Genomic DNA, 14,700 nt, shown 5'->3' on the forward strand with positions numbered 1-14,700 from the left:
TCATTTTACTTTTGTATCAACATTATCCACATATACTTTTTGTGCATATAAATTAATACCTATCTAATAAAATTCAGATGTTAAACAGTCATTTGATGTAAAACTTTGTTAAACAGTCATTTTGGAAAATGCACATGCAGTAAATTTCAAACATACGGTTTTAAATTATTTTGTGTAGGTACTCGTCAAATTTTGTTTCAGACTACTGAAAAATATACTTAATTCAAAGTAGAGAAATAAATTATGTAATAATTTTTGGGGCTCAATTTTGGGCCCAACAAGTAGTCTAATTTTTGTAATGCCGTTAATAATAATAAATAATTTTGAGCGCAGCTCTAATAGGATAATTAATAAGTATCAAAATGGACAGCACGTCAAAAAAATCCATTAGTATTTAAGATCTGCCCTACCTACTTTTACGCAAACTCTTCAATATTAAAATGGCTGTTTTTCTGTAGTCTTATACTGGCTTCCCACGGTGCGTGATTCTATGCATTATCATGCACGGCCGACGACCACGAACACTCACGCATCGAGCACAAGGCTCTTCCAACGGTGCGTGCCAGTCTGCGTGAGTCATGAAATTCGAACCCATTCTGTCATCAGCGGATCAGACGCACCGGGCGGGCTACCACGGACGATTCTCTTCCCACTGGTGCGTCGGTGCAGGCTGGTCCGTGTCCGTCCGTAATGTCACGCACCGTGGGAAGCTGGTATAATTCTGTAGTCAATTTAGTTTCTAGTAAGCATAGGATTTATCATGATGTTAGCGAGAGCGTTGCGCCGTTTCCGCCATGCGCCGGCGCCTTGGGCGTGGTACTGGATCTGCCGGTACCAGATGCGTGTGCGTGCACTCTCTTCTGCCTGTAACATGGAGAAAGAGATTTTATAAATTCTGTTTTAGCTAGCCCTTGACTACAATCTCACGTGATGGAAAGTGATGATGGATCTAAGATGGAAGTGGGCTAACCTAGAAGGGGTACCTACGGCAGTTTTTATTAAATCATACCCCTTTGATTTCTACACGCCATTGTACTTCTACCAGATTAGACCAGTGACAATTTAGAAATAATAAGTTCCCAAGTTGCCCCTGCCGGGATGCTAACCCGAAGGGATTAGTGGGTGGTCCCGGGTGTGGTCGCTGTGGTCTTCCTCAGCGTTCACCACTGCGCCAGGGAGATCGTCCTACCCTAGGTCTACGATATTCCTAAAAATACCCAAAGAGAAAGAAATCTGGAATACCATAGGCCTAGGTTTGCAAAAATGAAGGGGTTCGAAATTCGAAACGAATAACAGACTTTGAATGCTTTGTAAATTAGCGAGAACATCAATATACAAACATGAAATTTAGAGATCTAATAGTAGAAGCCAAATTTTAAATTTCATATCCACATGCTGCGTATAAACAACACCTATAAAACTATGCTAAACATTAATAGAAAATGTTTTTAGCCAATTTATGCAAACACATGTTAGCTATTGTCCTAACCGCAGGCGCGTCACAAAAATCGCGTGCCAAATAAAGCGAGCATCTCACTCGTAAATAAAGTGCAATGGCTTGTGCCAAAATATATTGCAAGTGCTGACTACACTGCAATGCATAAACGTTGGCACTGCCCGGAGTCAGCATACTGCTTTTAGATAAACGTGTCAACATAATAATATTATTTCTTTGACCAAAATTTTGATTAATAAAATTTTAACTGAAAATGAAACCGTTTTTTTGTATGAATATGGGAAGGAACATTATCTAGGTATTTCCCCGATTGCCATCTCGACCTGTGGCGTACTATACAACTTATCTAAAAAGTCATATCCACACAAAATGGCCTAAAACAGTGCTAAAATTGAGTGCTAAAATCGTATCTTCGATCAAAACGGCATAATTACAGCAAAGTTTCAACAGCTTTTTTTCAGTTTTTTTTGCTCCTCATGTAAAATTTTATTTCTTGCAGTTAAACCGTTTTGTTCGCCGGCTCCTCAAATTTGCGCAACAGCTTTGTGACTCATACCTTAAAAATAAAGGAATCCTTAGTCGTAATCTCGTGGACTTCGAAGAAATGTTCAGGCTCGTGGTCCGCGGCGACCACGCAGCGATCAAGGAATAGCGGTTCTCTCTGCAACGTGTATCTCCCTGCCTTCTCTCTCACTAACAGCAAAGCAGCCTCTCTCACTCCACTGCGTGCGAAGAGAGCCTCCCCTTCTCTTTCTCTCGCCTCTCTGTCTCTTGCTTCTCTCGTTTCCCGTAATTCGTTCGTTTTGTGAGCGATCGTTGGCTGGAAGTAAAAATGATAATATGGTAAGTTTATAAACTAGTCCCAATCTCTGATACTTTATATGGCTTTTCGTTAACTAATACATACATCCCGGAAAATCAAAGAATTCCCACGAGAAAAATATCTTAATTCTTGCGGACGAAATCTAATAAATAATAAATAATTATCTATCATACACGTTCCAGATTATCTTTTATTTTAGACTAGCAACCCGGCTCGGCTTCGCACGGGTGGCTTATTACAATTTTCGTAGGGATCTCAATTTTGTTTAAAATAAAATATAGCCTATGTCACTCAGAAATAATGTAAAATGAATAGAATGCTGATAAAAGAATTTTCAAAATCGGTTAAGTAGTTCCAGAGATTACTCCCTATAAACAAGACTTTACCTTCTTTATAATATTAGTACAGACTAGGCCAGTTACTCGCTCATTGCTGCCCACCGAAAATGCAAGTAACAATTATAGTTTTTTTCTCCAACTCAACACGCCGAAAGAAGTTGTATCTTCAACACAGAGAATTCAACCTCAAGAGTACCTACGCATATACTTAAAAACATAATCGTAAAATGTTGGCGGGGGACAGGGGAGAATGCTTTGCTGTGATTGGTGGACTCAAAAGTCACGTAATCAAGACAATGTGCGGAATGAGGGTACCAAACCGGCGTGGACCGACGAATTAACTGCTTAAGCTTGGCGATCGGGGTGCCCGGCTATTAGGCGCCTATAGGTGGTGGTCTGTGATCTTCAATAAGGGATGTAAAAAGGTAGAATACAAAAATAGGTTCACCTTTCCATTAGTTACCAAAAGGGCGTTGATCGACATCAGTTTGATCGTCCGACCCTTGCGCCAGTTGTTGTCGTTGGGTTGTGTAAACAGCAGCTTGCCCTCCATTGCAAACCTTTCAAACACATTAACGACACTTTAATAGGACTGAAAAGTTTAGAAATTATAATTCGTTTTAGTTGTGTACTTATCACAAACAAGCTTATGCTCGCGACTTAGTCCACGTGGACCACATAAATTTCAAACCCCTATTTCACCCCCTTAGGGGTTGAATTTTCAAAAATCCTTTCTTAGCGGATGCTTACGTCATAATAGCTATATGCATACCGAATTTCAGCCCGATCCGTCCAGTAGTTTGAGCTGTGCGTTGATAGATCAGTCAGTCAGTCAGTCCTTTTAGGTCCTTTGGGTCCTCCTCTGCTGATATGTCAAAGTAAATCAAGCTTAGTTTGAGCTGTTCAAGAAAGATCCCACGCCACGCTTTGGCTCTGCCAGTTTGTATCAAGTTGTCCATACCAAGAATTACTTGAGTTGTGTAGATAACCGTAAAATATTTTCCAACAAAACTTCACCTAGCATCATCATGATTCCAATCCAGCACATCAACAGCCATCTTCCTCAGCCTTATGTCAGCGACGTGTAAATCATGCGCCGTCCGTCTTGCTGCAGCAAGCCTTCTCCACAACGGCACATCCCTTGCAGCTGCAGCAGCGGCGGCGGCAGCAGCGTTGATCTCTTCTAGTCTGGATTCAACGCAGCGCTGAGCACCCTTTACGTCATCTCTTTCTGATGCGCAAGTCGGTGTTGCACGGTACAGCCGCGAAAGAAGGAGTGGATATTTTGTCACGCGTTGAACCGGCACCTAACGATAATTTACTGTATTAAAACTTGAATATCAGACTTTAAATATATTGAAATTTTTATCATCATGTTGTCATACATTTTTGAATAAGTAAATAAAAACTCTGTTCTTTCAATTTAATGATATACGTATCAATAATCAATATACGACAATGTAAAATAGAATTAAATATAAAATAGTTAATTGTACACTTCATTAAGTTAAAAAAGATAAATTGAATATCATTTAAAAAAGGTAAAAGCATGCAAAGGCACAAATAAACAATATTATAGACAATAAAAAACATCTAAGTACATCACATCTATATGATAATTTTACTTCAACTCGTTCATACTAGAATGTATTATAAAAGCTTTTTTTTTTTTAGATTTAAGTTTATTAATAGTTTAATTACTTCTTTGATAAAAATAAATAAAATACGTATTCTTATAAAAGGAAATTAAAATGAAAAGAAGTATGCGGCACCCTACCATGAGGAACGAGTTTAGATTCATCCTCCTCAGAACCGCATTTTCCATTTGCGAGACGCGCAAGAATATCCTCAGGAGTTCCTTCTCCTTCTCCAAACCGGCTAAAAGCAAAGCGGCGCCTGCTTGTTTTACACAATATGACTGAAAAGCTGTCAGCATACCAGAACACTCCAAGAGAATCTTGCCAACGTTAACCGTCAATAAGTCCTGAAAAAAAATTAAGAGATCATGAAGAATGCTGACAAACGTTTCCTTTAAAATATCTCGTGTTAAAGGATAATTAGTTGTTGTTAGTAGATTATCAAATACCTCATCCCCCTGTTCCACGGCAATTTCGAGAGCATCTCTTAGTTTTTCAGATAACACTTGATTATTATCTATTAATTCTTCAACGTTTAAAAAAATTGCACTTAATTGTTCCTGCGTCAGTAAACCAGCAACTAACATGGGTTTATAAAACTCTTCAAGAATAATTTGTAGATCACGGCCATATTTCTCTTCAGTTTCCACTATTTCTGTAATTATTTCTTTTCTTTCAGTTCTCTTCTTAGAACATTTTCGACATACTAAGGGAGCGTAAACCGAACCTAAAAATAAATGGTCCAAATAATTAAATTACAGATAACAAAAACTTAAACATAATAAACTCTATGTGTAAGGTTTATATCCAATATAAACCTTACACATAGAGGAAACCACATATTAACCTTACCTTGTTCAGTAATTTGAGTTTCAACCGCAGTATCACAATCTTCACATAAATGAATTGGAGCATCCTTGTCACTCATCATATTACTTGGTGTGATTTTTCCTTGCAGTCTACTTCTAGAAGATTTACTGGTTTCAGAACCAACTCCGGAATCATTCCTCTCAATTTCAGCTGAAGGTTTTTTACATACCAGAGTCTTTTCTATACTGTCTTGATTAATTATTAATGAGTTATCTTCACTTGAATCTGATGCATTAGATAGCTGACTGGTGTTACTGCTAATAAGTTTAGATTTAATTACCTCAGACTTTTCTTTTGATTCATCTAACATTGTGGAATTATCATTTTCATTGGCATAATTTGTAATATACGTTTCTTCATCATCGATTCCTCTTTCTTTCGCATCTACTAAGTAAGATAGTATATCATATTTGGATGCGCCTTCAAAAATTGATCGTGATCCACTCCTTTTTTCGTCATCTAACGACAACAAAGAATTAGGAGGAGGATTTATTGGTAATGGTGGAGGCATATCTCCAATTTCTTCATAAATTGGATCACTATTTAATCTGATTGATTCATATAGATGATCGTCATCTGTATTATTTGCTATTTCAATGTCGCAAATTGCAGCATCTACTAACATTTGGTAAAACTTTGATCTCGTAGAATTAGTGTCATCCTCGGTTGACAATTCACTTGCTGATGCATTATAACAGTCGGACATTGGTTCCATATCTGAAAAAAGTCCCATGGCTCCGCTCTCGTACTCCATACTTTCATAGGGAGCAGAGCAGCCTTTATCATCATGTTCTAAGCAACCTGTACTTTCATGTGCACTATTTTCTTCCTCTAAAGTATTTTTAGTCATATTATCTGTATTTTTCTCCTTTTGATTGTTTTCTTTTTGAACTTCTTCTTTTAAATTTATAAGAGAGCTTTCTATTAGTTTTTCTATGGTTGCTTTGCTGCTTTCTGTCCCTTCTTGATGTTTGGTCTCTTGGAGTTTTATTAACGAGTTTTCTATTAATTTCTTAACTAGATCCGAATCAAGACCCTCTGCTAAATGTGAAAAGAATGGATCATCAAAGAGTTTCGTGATATAATTACCACTTTCAGAAGGTTTGCCTTCATCTACTATATTTCTTTGATCTCCGACATTTGCTAAGTTATTGATGTCATCTTTTTTTCCACAAACATGAGGTATTAGGTTTCTTCTCACAGCTTCAACGGGATCATTTAAGATAGAAGTTATATCATTTTTATGAAAAGACTCTAAATATTGATTTTTATAAGCATCATTGCAATAGTCTTCATATGTATTTAATTCTTCTGTTTTATCAATTTGCCCTGGAAACTCTGCTCCTATATAAATTTGACTTTTCGTCTTTTTCAGTTCAGGTTTTGGTGACCCTACACTTATAGTAACAGTGGTCCCTGTTTGATAAGTATTACAAGCATTACTATAGTCATCATTTACAACTACTGATGAGAGATATATTGGTGTATCTCCCCTAACATTCATAGTGGAATAGCATTCGTTGCCGTTAATTTGTATTGAGGTTTTTCTTGGTTCTATTTCCATACTCTTACAATTCTCTTTTCTTGCCTTTGGCTCTTCGAACTCATCAGAATCAAATTGTTTAACTCTAAGTACAGTTTTTTGTTCATTGTCATTTGTATCTGACCATTCATCACTAGTTGAACTTGAAGAATTGTGTCGCACAAATCTAGTTTTAACGTAATTGTGTTTCTTTGATTTAGATTTTAACCTTGGCGGTGGTTCTGGTGAACCTACTATACCATGGCGTAAATTTTTAAGCACTTTACTTGTTATCTCGCTACTATCACTTAAATTTCCGATGTCAATATCATTTTTACTTGGAGACTCTTGAACATTATCATCATTTGGCTTGATGTGGTTTTCGGGACTGTCACATTTTTGTTGCGATATTGTCTCAATTTCATTCACAAATTCCAAAAACACTTGACTTGTATGACCATGTTTAGTTTTAGACCGCAGAGCCATAGTGTCCAAAAACTTTGGAGGAGAAATGCATATAGTTGATGCTAACCTTTCTGATTCAGAGCGACGTAGAACTGGAATTTTAGGTACATTGTTATCTGAAAAAAAATACGCATGTTAAATTAATTTTGTTAAGTAGTAAATATTTATGCATATAGGATAATTTTTTATCCCGTTTTACCATTTGTCCGGTTGCAATACCGTTTTGTACAGTTATTATTAGGACTTATGGAAACATTTTAATTAAGGTATGGCACATTGCAGCGCATGGTGGGCACCAGCTACTAGCTGCGCTGCAATATTAATTAACTATTATTGTTTTAAGTGATAAAAATATTACCTTCGTTGTTCATAGGAATAGCATCCCTTTCTTCTTTTACAGTATTACTTGCTATGATGTCTGTTGCAATTTTATTTAATTCTAAATTGATTTGCACATCTTCATATACTTCTGAATCATTCTGGAGATGAATAGTGTCATTCAAATATGTCATATTATTTTCAGCTGCTTCTAAACTATGGCTAACGACATCACCTTCAGCAATTACTTCTTCTTCCGTTTCAACAACGATGCTTGGTTTTTCTTCTTTTAAGTTATTATCATGTAAATTTAATTCTGCTGTAAATATTACTTTGGTTTCTTCATTATCGACAAGAAATTGAACTCTTTTTCGTTGATATATATTTTGAGATGAATTCAAGCTCTTATCTTTAGGTTTTGGAAGATAAAATTGTGAAGAATTAATACGTTTACTTTCAAATGAGTCTTCATTAATTTCAACTTTGTTTTTAGTGTCATTCAATTCGTAGTTTCTTGGTTTTTTAAGAATAGATTTAATTGTATCAGAATTGTGATTTTTATATTTAGGGCTTCGTGAGTAATCACTGGTGGGCTTTTTATTAAAGTTTCTTTCAGGTAAGCGCTGATTATCACTTTCACTGTCATCCTCTGTTTTGTTGTGCCTTACTCTTCTCGGTGGTCTTTTCGGTGAAACACTCTTCTGCTTTACACGATTTGCATTTGATATACTTGCTACTTTTTTATTACTACTTTTACCTAATGATGCTAATTTACTATTTTCATTTTTAATGTTTGGTAAAGATAATGCTGAAGACATATCAGTAGATTTGAAGTCATAATTTTTGAGATCATAATTAACAGGGTCATATACAGATCCTTCTTCTATGCTATTATTTTTTAGTTCATTTGATACCCTTATCCTTTGTCCACTAATTGCTTTAACATTTGTATCAGATTTAGACTTATTTAAAGACCTAGATTTAGGAGAATCTTGAAAGACATCCCCAAAATCATCGTCAAACTCAATTTCGACCATAGACTTAGAACTACCACTCGTTTTTACCAACTCGTAGGGATTTATGTCACAAGATAATATGGATTTCTTTTTATCCGTTGAATTATCTTCATCAATCCATAGTTCATTTACCCGGCTCACTGATTTACTTCGACTTTTGCTGAGAGTTTCTGGACTTGGTTGTTTAGTTTTAATCCGACACGGGCTTATACTCTTGGCCCGAGATCTCGTCGTTGAAAACTGACTCCCGATACGAGTTTCATGTGGAGGAGCTAATCTACTTCTACGCATTAAGTCGTAGGGATCATTATCGCCGTTGGGTTTAAGAATACTAGGCCTAGATTTAGTGCTTTGAACTCTGACAGTACCAGCTCTTAATAAACCACCAGCATCACGATTGACTTGAGGACCACGCACAGTTCCACCTACTAGCAATCGTGGACTGTCAGTTATAGTTAGTGGCAAGCGAGATCCTTTGCATTTCTTACATATACTGACTTTGGTAGAGCTGGTTTTCTTCGTACCGTTAAGGTATTCAGGACAGGAACATAGTATAACAGCATAATTATGCGGAGTTGGTTTTTGAGGAGTACTTATTAGGACAGGTCCAGGAACCTCTGGATATGCTGAGAAGACACTCGGCCTTCCTGTTGGAGTATGGGTCCTCACGGACCCATAGAGCCACGTTTCTGCATACTTCATGGATTTCGATAGTGCTGAACCACCTTGTCCACTAATAGTTCCATACATGTAAGGGCTTTCGGGTGACTTCTCTGAAGATTTCGAACTCCCCGAGGTATTGAGTCTCAGTTTCGAAGACCATTTTTTCGGACGCGTACTTTCAGGTGCTTCGTAAATCTGAAAAGAAAAATAAGTAATAAGTTGAAGTTCATTAGGATTTTAAAAATAACTAGCTAACCCACTTCGATTCCACTCGGGTGGAATTTCTGCAAATTCTTTCTGAGTGGGATCACGTTGTAGAGAAATATACTCGTATATATAAGTTTCAGAATACAACGAGTTTAGCTGTACGTTGATATTATGTCAGTCAGTCAAATCGTATATTATTTATATGTATAGAAAGATTATCGGTATTTACATATGTCGGTATATACATTGCACAAAATATCATTTGATCTTAAAACAGACTCGGGCACTCGCGTACACGCTCACTAGCACACACTTAGCAACTCACACATACATACATTCACACACACACACACACACACACACACACACACACACACACACACACACACACACACACACACAATATTTGTATTGTATATTAATACCTAAACATTAATATGCGTGATAAGTACGCTGTCTCAGATATATATGAAAAATAAAACATGTGCTATAAAACTCACTAAGGAGACAGAATTTTCCATTATTGCTTTAACAAAGCCTTTAATTTTCATTCTCAATCAGAAACTCCCTATCAATTATTTCTTTAGTATTCGGCTTGAATGCTTTATAACTTTATTTGTTATACAAGTCATATTCAAGCAGTTAAAAACGTTTTTTGTAATCATTTTACAATAGTTCCCTTTGTGCGAGCTTCAACTAATTAGCGAGGCCGTCTGAATTTCGAAAAGTCTTGTTTAGAACAAAAGCTGCTGTATTTATTGATATAATTGGCTATCTTTAGACCTTAAACTGATTTTATTTAAGAGAAATGTTATTTACTCTTTGTTAAACATAATATGGTTAATTTAACTTTAAAACAGCCACTAAGTACTTATATTTATTTACAGTATAATTTTGAAATACGAAACATTTTGCTTCATCATTCTTTAGATGCATTGCAAAGTTTGGAATACTATTCTGCGATCTGTGTTTCCTACCATTTATAATCCGGGTATTTATCTTTAAAACAAGAGTGAATATGCATCTTCTAGGTAAATGCGATCCATTTTAGGCCACATAATCACTTTGGATCAGGTGTGATTGTGGTCAAGCGACTAATCCATACTAATATTATAAATGCGAAAGTGTGTCTGTCTGTCTGTCTGTCTGTCTGTCTGCTAGCCTTTCACGGCTCATCCGTTCAACCGATTTTGACGAAATTTGGTACAGAGATAGCTTGCATACCGGGGAAGGACATAGGCTACTTTTTATCCCGGAAAATTAAAGAGTTCCCATGGGATTTTGAAAAACCTAAGTCCACGCGGACGAAGTCGCGGGCATCATCTAGTCTAAATAAATAAAAGGAAAAGGTGACTGACTGACTAACTGACTGATTGACTGGCTGATCTATCAACACACAGGTCAAACTACTGGACGGATCGGGTTGAAATTTGGCACGCAGATAGCTTTTATAACGTAGACATCCGCTTAGAAAGAATTTTTGAAAATTCAATCTCTAAGGGGGTAAAGTAAGGGTTTGTAATTTGTGTAATCTACGCGGACAAAGTCGTGGGAATAAGCTCGTATTATATGAAATGACTAGTATTATAGAATAACATCTATTCAGGTTTGTAATCTTTTATTTCCAGACTTTAACTTCAGTGGTATAAAAGATTTCATGTAAATAAATAAATTTCAACAATATTATGCTTGAACGAGCTTATGCCCGCGACTTCGTCCGCGTGGACTAAACAAATTTCAAACCCCTATTTCACCCTCAAAGGGATTGAATTTTCAAAAATCCTTTCTTAGCGAATGCCTACGTCATCATAGCTATCTGCGCGCCAAATTTCAGCCCAATCCGTCCAGTACTTTGAGCTGTGCGTTGATAGATCAGTCAGTCAGTCCGTTAGTCAGTCAGTCAGTCAGTCAGTCAGTCAGTCAGTCCGTCAGTCAGTCAGTCAGTCAGTCAGTCAGTCCGTCAGTCAGTCAGTCAGTCAGTCAGTCAGTCAGTCAGTCAGTCAGTCAGTCAGTCAGTCAGTCACCTATTCCTTTTATATATTTAGATTTGCTTATTATATTGCTGCATTTTGATTGCCGCAATCATTGTTTTCGACGTTGTATAGTATTCTAGCTTAGAATAATTAGTGAATGGAAGTGAAATGCAGGTGTGTTCATTTTTAGTTACGTATCAAAAAACTGTTTCGTGTTGTAACAATGGGAATGTAAATCCTTATTAAGCTTAAAGGATGAGACCTAACCAAGCCTAACAATAGGCATAGATGCTCTAATGACTCTATTCCACCATATTGTTCTACAGGCCAGTCCGGACAATGCACGATCGGAAACTTGTGATTAGAATCACATAGTGTACTCCAGGATTCACCTACGTCTCCGGACTTCAAAACGGGGTAATTAGAGAACGGGGTAATAGAGCAGATTTGGACGTCTATATCTATACTAATATTATAAATGTGAAAGTGTGTTTCTTTGTTTGTCTTTCCTTCACGCTCTTACTAAGGTGAGATCTATAGAGCGCATTCTGACTTTACTTAGACTTAAGACAGAGTTAAAACGAGAGAGAGCTATATCTCTCACATAGGTCTGTCTCGTTTTAACTCAATCTTAAGTCATCCCGGAAAATTAAAGAGTTCCCACGGGATTTTTAAAAAGCTAAATTCACGCGGAAGAAGTCGCGGGCATAATAAGTAATATTTTAACTACGCGCTAGTAAGTAATATTTTAACAATAAATCAAGCTCTGTAGAATAAATAGAGCTTTTTATCCAAACACAATCAAAGAATACACTCGTATTCTGATTACGGGATACTATCCACTATCCAGTAACGAGGCCAAATTGGGTTTCGTATTGTATCGTATCGGGTATTGACGCGGTTTTCAATTAACTCCTACAATCGCCTCGTGGATAACACGGTACTCATCGATGTTACCAACTTAACAATAGAGATTGTGCTCGTGAGAATAACCAATAACATCGGTAATACTTACGGCAAAAGTATCAATTCATAATTAAAATATGTAGATATTTTATTGATTGAGCGAAACGAGATCTCTGAGTCTTCTTGAGTGGACTTGCACTTATACGTCTGTCCGTCTGGCCATCCTTGTGTCCGTCTGTCTGCCCGTCCGTCTATCCGTCTGTCAGAGCCTTATAATTTTTGAATTAGTTAACATACCTAATTATATTTATAAAATATAATATTTGTATAATTTTTTTATGTAATATTCAAAAAAAAAATATATATTTATTAGGTAACTAACTCTATTTCAGGGGACGCTCAAAGAAGCAAATGGTGAAAAGAAGTTTTCAAAAAGAGCTCGATTTTTTTTTCAGTTCAAGAGCTAAACGCTGCGCGCAAATTACGCCAAGATAATTTATAGCCCGTACAAAATGACTCACCATGCGCCATTTTAACTCTATGGTTCAACTGTCATGTCAAAAGTACGGTTCACCTTACTACGGTTCAAGGACTAAAATCGTACTATTGACATGAAATTTGACACAAAAATTTAAATGGCGCGTGAGGAGTTAAGTTTTACGGGTAGAGGTATAGATGTTCTTCTTATTTCTTTGTTTTATGGCTTTTTAGCTCTCTTTTGTTTTATAGATCTCAAAATTTGGCAAGCCGGCTAGCACTGACCACGCGATGCAAATAAACGCCAAGTGTTCCTGTTACAGGTTCGCCGAGTGCATTGGCCAATGTGTATTAGGCTCTTTACAAGCTGCTATGTTAGAAGATAAGGAAGCCTTTAAATTAGAGGCACCTCTAATTTCAAGGCAGCCTCACAAACAGGCTGTATTTAGTTGCAAAAACAGCGTAGATCGTGTCGTGGCTGCGGTTGCCAAAGCCCAGCCACGATCGTATTTAGATAACTAGGTAGGCTTGAATTTGTTGTTGCGTTATTTTATTGTCACGAAAGTAACAAATAAGGCGAATAAAACCGACGTGTTATTAAGTAATTTAGAGCGACTTCAGTCAGTTGTTTTTGACTGAGGCAAAGTCGGAAAGTTTAATGACAGTAGGTATAAACCTATTATCGTAGGTATACCAACTAACGAAGGTCTGGCACGCGCTGTCTATATTCTCTCTTAGTAGTTTACTGTTTTTTTAAAGAATATTAGCCATGTTAAATGACTAATTTTCCCCTTTCCTCTCCAACTAAGCTTCAAGCTTGTGCTAGGAGTAGGTACGACAATAGTGCAACGGGCGGGGTTTGAACCGTCAACCTTTCGGTTTTCAGTCCACTCCTTTACCCGTTGAGCTATTGAGGCTCAATCGCGGCAGCAATGTAGCGGAACATTGCTGCCTAGCTCGGAATGTAATCTCATATATGCTTATAGAGATTGTATGGGGACAAGTAGTGCCGCGACAGCACTGTTGCGGCAGCACTGCTGCGTGCAGCGTGGTTCGGAATCATACCTTAGTTAAAACATCTTCATCAAACTTGAACTAAGTATTTTAACGCTCAAGCATTTTAAGAGGAACGCAAATGCAAAAAGACAACGAACAAAATAATTAGCCTCCCCTACTTAGTCCGGATGGACCATTCTAAAACAAATTCCAACTCCAACCTAAAGGGGAACCCTTTTCAAAGTTCTGCAAACAATTTGAGATACGGAACAGATTACGCGAAATTGATTCAGCTAATGAATAAGTTATTTGAACGAAACATTTGTTTAGAACGCAATAAAATTAATTGCCCTTAAAGTTGGATTTCTCTCGTTCTTGCGCTTTCACAGTAATGGGATTCGGTATCCTGATGAAAGACTGCCTTTCGGGGATGCTTCGGAATTTTTAGGGCTCCGAAGGGTGCTAACGGAACCTAATTACTTAGCTTCCGCTGTCCATCTGTCCGTCTATCTGGCTGTATGTCTGTCAGCGTGCTGTATCTCGTGAACCGCAATAGGTAGAGAGTTGAAATTTTCACAGAAAGTATGTTTCTATTGCCTTTATAGTAAAAAAAATCAAAATGGCCGCCATTGAAATTAAAAAAAGTCAAAAGTGTTATTTCTTGTAGGATGGTACGGAGTCCATCGTATGGCAGTAGGTACACGATGGGAGTATGAAATGGAGTATAATAAGTACCTACGCCAAAGAACTAGATATTGTCCGCAACATTGAGATGGCAATCGGGGTATGAGGCGGGGGGACGCCCCGCACACCCGCACGACACCCGCGCTCGCCTGCACCGGGTTAGCGCGGAGGCTGTGCGGGTGTGCGGGGCGTTCATTCCCCAATTGCCATTTCGACCTGTCGCGTACTACACATAATATAGCTAATAACCTGTATAATAATATATATATGAAAAACAATATATATTACCAGTACCTGCCATGAGTTTGTTCAATGAAGGTTCAATGTACGCTGTGACGTTCGGCAACTA

General features: G+C 37.4%; 1 protein-coding gene across 1 annotated transcript in view; it reads right to left on the reverse strand.

Annotated features, from left to right (window-relative positions):
* Positions 1-429: 429 nt before the first annotated feature.
* The window catches only part of RhoGEF64C (Rho guanine nucleotide exchange factor at 64C), a 171,132-nt gene continuing 156,861 nt past the window's right edge, over positions 430-14,700 (reverse strand). The window contains exons 4-11 of the mRNA XM_069503065.1: positions 7,470-9,303; positions 5,107-7,227; positions 4,704-4,981; positions 4,395-4,601; positions 3,635-3,924; positions 3,066-3,177; positions 2,013-2,276; positions 430-864 (exon numbers count right to left, since the gene is read on the reverse strand). Of these exons, the coding sequence (XP_069359166.1) occupies positions 733-864; positions 2,013-2,276; positions 3,066-3,177; positions 3,635-3,924; positions 4,395-4,601; positions 4,704-4,981; positions 5,107-7,227; positions 7,470-9,303 (5,238 nt within the window). The 3' untranslated portion in view covers positions 430-732. The remainder of the gene's footprint in view (positions 865-2,012; positions 2,277-3,065; positions 3,178-3,634; positions 3,925-4,394; positions 4,602-4,703; positions 4,982-5,106; positions 7,228-7,469; positions 9,304-14,700) is intronic.

This window comes from Maniola hyperantus, chromosome 14 (genome assembly GCF_902806685.2).
Source record: "Maniola hyperantus chromosome 14, iAphHyp1.2, whole genome shotgun sequence".
NCBI lineage: Eukaryota > Metazoa > Arthropoda > Insecta > Lepidoptera > Nymphalidae > Maniola > Maniola hyperantus.